This window comes from Propithecus coquereli, unplaced genomic scaffold (genome assembly GCF_000956105.1).
Source record: "Propithecus coquereli isolate 6110/MARCELLA unplaced genomic scaffold, Pcoq_1.0 Scaffold93, whole genome shotgun sequence".
NCBI classification, from domain to species: domain Eukaryota; kingdom Metazoa; phylum Chordata; class Mammalia; order Primates; family Indriidae; genus Propithecus; species Propithecus coquereli.
Genome location: NW_012155618.1, coordinates 4,424,320 through 4,431,598, shown reverse-complemented (window position 1 = coordinate 4,431,598; position 7,279 = coordinate 4,424,320). Strand labels below are relative to the sequence as shown.

Here is a 7,279-nt window from a genome sequence, read left to right as displayed (position 1 = left end):
TGTGCCCTATTCCTATGGATGAACACCTGTGCTCTCTGTTGGAATCTTAATTTGCATCTTGCATTCACAGAATGTGTATGCATATTTTGAAAATACTATAGTTTCTTTTGTATTACATTCTTAAATCTGTATTCTATGATTAGCTATTTCAAACAATCTAGAAATTAACAGGTCTTACCTCTTTGGATAAAGAGGAATAAAAACATCATCTTCTATTGCCTTCTTCATTCTTGAAACAATGGATTTAAGTAAATCCTATTATTTAAAAATTTCCAAAGCATCAGTTATAGTCATAGGTAGAAATATATTTACCAAAAACATAATTTTCACAACTTTTTACAAATAGCATCAGCTGTTAAAATAATTATCAATTGGATTTTCTTGCACTTTATTCATCCATGTTTTATATGGCTGTAGTTGGATCATTTTCATTGCTGTATAGTATTTTGTTACGTAAATACTACTGATGGGACACTTAGATGGTTTCCAGTTTGGGGGCTATTACAAATGCTGCTGCTATAGAAGTTCTTGTATATGTCTTTTAGTATGCATGGGCATGCGTTTCTTTTTTTTTTTTTTTTTTTTGAGACAGAGTCTCACTGTGTTGCCTGGGCTAGAGTGCCGTGGCGTCATCCTAGCTCACAGCAACCTCAAACTCCTGGGCTCAAGCGATCCTCCTGCCTCAGCCTCCCGAGTGGCTGGGACTACAGGCACACTCCACCGTGCCCGGCTAATTTTTTTCTATATGTTCTTAGCTGTCCGATTAATTTCTTTCTATTTTTGGTAGAGACGGGGTCTCGCTCTTGCTCAGGTTGGTCTTGAACTCCTGAGCTCAAACGATCCGCCCGCCTCGGCCTCCCAGAGAGCTAGGATTACAGGCGTGAGCCACCGCGCCTGGCCTATATTTAGGTTATAATTACATGGTCCTATATAGAGAACAAATACGGGATTATATATCTGCTTCCTTGTAGCTTTTGCCTACTAATCCTGGTTCTATGCTCTGTAATAACACAGAATAAATCTACTCCTTCTTTGAATATAAACATCATCTCTGTGCACATCTTTTAAGTCAAATCTAATTCCTGTAATGGTTTTCATATATTTTTCTTGTGTTTTTATCCTTTGTAGGTTAAGTAGGGAATATCTTTTCTCTATTAGTTGCCACATGTTCAAATATTATCCTTTCCTTCAAGTCCCAGCTCAATTTTCACCTCTAACATAAATTATTTCCTCATCTCCACTGCTGAAAGCAACCTCTCTCCCCCAAAGTTTCACAGCACTTTATCTGTGCAGCTCATGGGGAGGCAATGTGGTCAGTAAGACAAACTTGGGCTTCAGAGGCAGACTAACCAAGGTTCAAAACCTAGTTCTAATTCATGGTTTACTGTGAACAAGTTTTCGAGACTGATTTTCTTCATCTGTAAAATGAGGCTATCACCCATATTTTATAGGGCTGCTGGGATGAAGTGAGATGACAAAGGTTCAAGACCTAACAGAGTACATAGCAGGAATTAGGTGTTTCCTGTCTTCCCGACTTCTCCTTCTTCCACTTCTCACTTCCTGTTTTAAATTATAGTTTATGTACATCTTACTTCCTCTAAGATTACACACTTCTTGAGGCAGAATCATGCTGGTATTGCTCTTCTCCCTTTCACTTCTTATAGATTTCCTCCTTTGTGATCACAATTCCAAGGGCTAAAATTCAGTGGCATTCACAGTATGAATATGACGTGCCTCCCTGCTTTTCAACCACTGCAGTCATTCTACTCTGGGTGCTCCTCAGTCTGTCAATCCCTCCTTTAACTTCCTAAAGCTCAGCATAAAATTAGTTTACTCATATAACTGCGTGAGAATATAACAATCTCTTCAACAAAACAATAAAAACAGAACACCACAATGAAAGTGAGATTCAGCAGACTCTCAGCAAGGCCTCTGTAAAAAGTATCTCCATATATCACATGTTTCATAAACTCAATTCTCGATCACTATAAAATGAAGATCTGTCTCACCAAACTTTAAATCCTTAAAGAGATCAGTACTTTTAAGAGATTACAAATAGCTAGTTAATATAAAGAATGTTAGCCTAATTTTGAAACCATTATTGTAACAAGGCCACAATGTCACTAGATTTTTGCCAAAAGAACAAAGGTAATGAATTTTGTTTTGTTTTCTTCGGGAAGAAATGAATTTATACTAATGCATTTATGCCTGTTCATCTCTGCAGGGCCAATATATATTCACAATCCTGAAAGATGGTTGTCTAGGCCATGAGAACAGAAACCAGATCACTGGAGAGAGAGAAATAAGCTAATGAGAGTAATAATCTGGGTCTTATTACATGTATGCGTATACTTTAATTAATAATGATTACCATTCCTGTTACAGCATTTCAAAGTATCAAGGTATATTCTTTCATCTTATTATTATAAAGAGGAAAAATGGCCAATCTTGGCTTCTATAAATCAGAAGTAAATATATATTTCCCTAAATAGTTTCTTGACAATTATTTCTGCATCTTCTATAAACAAAGGTTTGTAACAAAATTATATTGATTTTCAAATAAATCAAGAAATTCGTAATTCTAGAAATCATTACCTGTTTGCTTTTACTAATTTCATTTTCACAAGTGGAATGTTCTTCAAGAATCACTCTGCAGTGTGTTATTAAACTTGTTGTCTGTGAGGTTGACAAGGGATCCCAGATGAATTCTACAAAGTCTGAAACAAATATTTCAGTGGTACACAATTTATTTACTAGATTGTTTTGCTTCTCACACACAAATAACTGAGGCCTTTAGCAAAGACTACTTCCCTCCTCATTCGGTTTAAAATCCATGACCAATCATTAATTATTTGCACACATTTTCAATTTCCTTGTCCTTCTTGGGCTTTGCTGAACTCATCTGGCTAAACCACAACCCTGGCTAAATTCACTTTGTCACCAAGTCTGCGCCTACAACCATGCAGCTAAAATGTGGCTAGAAAAAAAATTACACTGATTACCATAAAACTCAGGGCAAGCCCTTAATGCTGCCCAGCAATCATATTCTCTCTCCCTGGTCCTTTCACTTTCTCTTTTGCCTAGATGAGTATTTTGTACCTTCTCTCTCCTCCTTGCTCTCACTCTCAGTTGATGGATTTTACTCTTCTAGATGATTTTTCCTTTCTTTTCTTTTTGAGACAGAGTTTCACTTCTGTCGCCCCAGGTAGAGTGCAGTGGCGTCACCACAGCTCACTGCAACCTGAAACTTGTGGGCTCAAGTGATCCTCCTGCCTCAGCCTCCCGAGTAGCTGAGACTACAGGTGCATACCACCATACGCTGCTAATTTTTCTATTTTTGGTAGAGATGGGGTCTTGCTCTTGCTTAGGCTGATCTCAAACTCCTGACCTCAAGCGATCCTCCTGCCTTGGCCTCCCAGAGTGCTAGGATTACAGGCCTGAGCCGCCATACCTGGCTAGACTACTTCTTACTTTCTTTTTTCTCCTCCCTTGCTTGCTGTCTCTTTCAGTTGATTACTTTACTTCCTAACTTGATAAGAAAATAGAAGCATTCAGAAGAGAAGCTCTACAAGATCCTACCACAGCACCTGCACATCCACCTGCCTCTGTGCCCTATTCCTATGGATGAACACCTGTGCTCCCTGTTAAGGCCAACCCTTTATTTGTGCATGAGATCTCACCACCTCTGGCTTACTCAAAGATCCTGTTCATGGAGTTTTGTCCTTGCACTTTGGTACTGTCATTACTTCTCCTGGGTCTTTCCTATCAGCCTATGATTACTTCTCTTGTGTTAAAAATAATCCCCCTCTTAACCCTACTTCTCCCTCCAGTGCTACCCCATTTCTCTCCTACCTTTTACAACTAAATTCCTCAAAATAATGTCTAACCTTCTATCTCCAATTTCTCTCCTCCCATTTGTTCTTAAATTCCCTTCAATTAGGCCTTGTCTCTCACCATTCTTCCTAAACAGATGGTATTCGCATAGCAAACTCCAATGGTTGATTCTAATCCCACCAACAGTTGATCATTCTTTCTTTCTAGAACTTCTTTACTTGGCTTACAGGATAACATACTCCTGGTTTCCTGCCTAGCTCTCTGGTCTTCTTTGCTGGCTGTGTGTTACCTCTTTGCTGCATTACCATAGGATTCAGGTCACTTACCTTCTCTTTCCTATTCATATTCACTCACTTAGTATTTAAAGTCAGTTTTATGGCTTTAAGTGCCATCAATATGCTGATAAATTCCAAATTTATATCCCTAACTAGACCTCTGCCTTTAAGACTCATTTATCCAATAATCTACTTGACATTTTGACTTAATTACAGGCATCTCAAACTCAACATGTCCCAGACTGAGCTCCTGATATTCCTCCCCACTCTAAGCTTATTCCTTAGTCATTTCCCTTTCAGGAAATGGCAACTCTGTCCTTATAGTTGTTCAGACCAAAAACCATAGAATCATTCTTGATCCTTCTCTTTCTCTTTTGCCCCACAACCAATCCATTAGTAAAGGTGTTGATGATACCTTTGAAATAGTTGCAGAATCCAACCACTACAGGAACCCAGTCAGTATTAATTTCTCATAAAGCAACTTATTTGTGGAACTGTTTAATCATATGTATTTGGATTTTTTTTTTTTTTTGAGAAACAGGGTCTTGCTTTGTCACCCAGGCTGGAGAGCAGTGGCATGGCAGGATCATAGCTCACTGCAGCCTCAAACTCTTTGGCTCAAGTGATCTTCCCACCTTAATCTCCTGAGTAGCTGAGACTATGGGCACGTGCCACCATGCTTGGCTAATTTTTTAAAAAAATTTTTGTAGACATGGAGTCTTGCCCAGGCTGGTGTTGAACTCCTAGCTTCAAGTAATCCTCCTTCCTTCGCCTCCCAAAGTGCTGGAATTATAGGCGTGAGCCACTGCACCCAGCCAGTATTGGAAATTTTCTGAAGAGTACTTAAATAAGGCACATGTATTCTAAATGTAGAGCTAGTTAAAAGTAGTAACTTTCTAATATACCCCACAAATGCACTGTATGTTTCACTGAAAAAAATCTTTAAAGTTTAATCGAGTTGGTTGAGAAGCAATATAAAGCTGGTTGCTTTGTCATTTAAAATAGAGTTCTGTAGTCTTTGCTGTCAAAATTCTTTCTCAGCAACATTGTGAAATAGATCCTTATTAAGTACAATTTCAGAGAGAACGGATTAAGTATGAAGCGCGAGCATTAATGTTAAGTACTTATAGTTGCTAGTGGCAGATACGAGGGAAACACAATAGTGTTTTTCAAAGAAAAGGAGAAGAAATGAAGAGAAGAAACAATGAGAGATGTTCAAGAAAAGAAAGATATGTGTAGTATGGATGGAACTGTGCTGCTAGCAAACAACTGAAGTGTCACAGATGTAGCAATTATGTCACAAATACCAAAGGCTCAGAATATGAGCAGTTTGGTAGCACTTGCACAAACAAGCATTTTTTAAAAATTCCATTTGTTTTTAAATTTCAGAATATTAGGAGGGTGTATACATTTTGGTTACATGATTTGCTTTTGTGCAGTTTGAGACAAAGTTCTAAGTGTGCCCATCATCAAGATAGCATGCACTGTACCTGTTAGGTGTGTATTTGCTTGGCCCCCATACTCCCCATGGAAAATAAGCATTTTTTAACCAGCTTAAATTTGGCATTTATTGATTTTTACTGCATACGACAGTCCCTGTTTCAAAAACTTCTGAAAAAAATACATGTGAATGGAACAGAAATTAATGACCTCATACTCTGTCAAAAAATAATTTAATCAAGATTATGAAGCAGTACCTGTAAGTCGGGGGATAACTGTTTTGTTGATAACAGCAGACAAGATTTTTTTATCTGAACTATCTTCCTTCTTTGAATCTTCCATACTGCTATCCATAAATTCTTCTACAGATGTGAACCATGGCATCTGTTTTAAATCTATAGAATCCAACTTACAAATGAAATTATAAAAGTTATAAATAAATTCTTAAGCATATTTTAAAATAGTTGTTAACTTTTTCAATAATCACCAGACCTTTTCCAAGGATCAAAAGAGAACAATTCCATATTTTAACACTGTATATAGCACTAGACCACTAAGGCTACGCAAGGTGACAAGACTATGACATGTCTAAGCGATATATAATACCAAGAAGCTGCATTTCATGCATTCATTCGTGCAACACTCACCAACTGCCTACCGTGTGCCAGAACTTTTAGAGTCTACCACATGGCAAGTACTCTGCTAGGAGCGAAACGAACACTTGTTAGGCACTTGAAATGGCCATGGAATTTGTTTATAAAAATTTATTCACCTCAAGCAAAGTTTACTTCTGGCCCTTTTAATTCTCATAAATATAAATGTGTAATTTGTATGTAGTTTAGCTAAAGGTCCTGGCACACAGTAGGCGGTTGTTGAGTTCATATCTTTAAATTTTGGATCTGAACATCAGTGTAATCTCTAGCTCAACTAATATTTCTTCTTTTATACCTTACCAAATATCTTTCCCTTTCTGTCTCCTCCTGTTAATCCTTCAAAGCCTCACTTAAATTCCCCCTCCTCAATGCAACAATGACTAACTCTTCCCAATATGTCCTCTCCAACTTTAGAACTCTTGGAACAAGGCTTGCATGTCTAATTTCCTCAAACCCAGTATTACCTTGTTCTTTTGGGCAGGCGGGGGGGGCTGTATTTCAAACTTATATATAGAAGCAGCTTTAAAAATGTGTTTGCTTTACTGATGTTTAGTGCTACTCAGCCTTAAAAATCAACTGAGAGCCAAGAAAAGAAGAAGGTAGCTTAAAGTACACATTTCCAGACTATTGTTCCAAAGCTCTAAACTTCAGCTCCAACTCTAGGTATTTAATAGCTAACCTGATAGCGAGGAAATTGAAGTAACTAATGTGATCAGGATAATTTCTTGCATAATAACCATAAATACCTTAAGAGGATTCCAAGGAATCAACTGAACTCGTATTAGGGGATTTAAAATCTTTGGTATGCATAAACTAATGAAAGCTTCATAATAGGAATCAGGAAACTTTTCTCGCCATTGCTGAAATTTCAACAAAATATTCTGGATGTTACAAAAATCATCATGCACATCTTCAAAAACTTTCTTCTGATTCTGTAAAATGTGATCTGTAAACAAAATGAGACTCTTTATATTATACATTTTAAGTTTGTGAACGTTAAGCTTGCTTCCTATAAATAGTCACACGTGACTGTAATTAGTTGAGCTAAAAACTTTCCTTTGGTATTAACATATAAAT

The 7,279-nt window shown here is 37.4% G+C and overlaps 1 protein-coding gene across 1 annotated transcript in view; it reads right to left on the bottom strand.

Moving 5' to 3' along the window:
* The window catches only part of GCFC2 (GC-rich sequence DNA-binding factor 2), a 61,747-nt gene that overhangs the window by 13,109 nt on the left and 41,359 nt on the right, over window positions 1-7,279 (bottom strand). Inside the window, 2 exon segments of the mRNA XM_012664864.1 lie at window positions 179-255; window positions 2,596-2,717. Coding sequence (XP_012520318.1) covers window positions 179-255; window positions 2,596-2,717 — 199 coding nt within the window.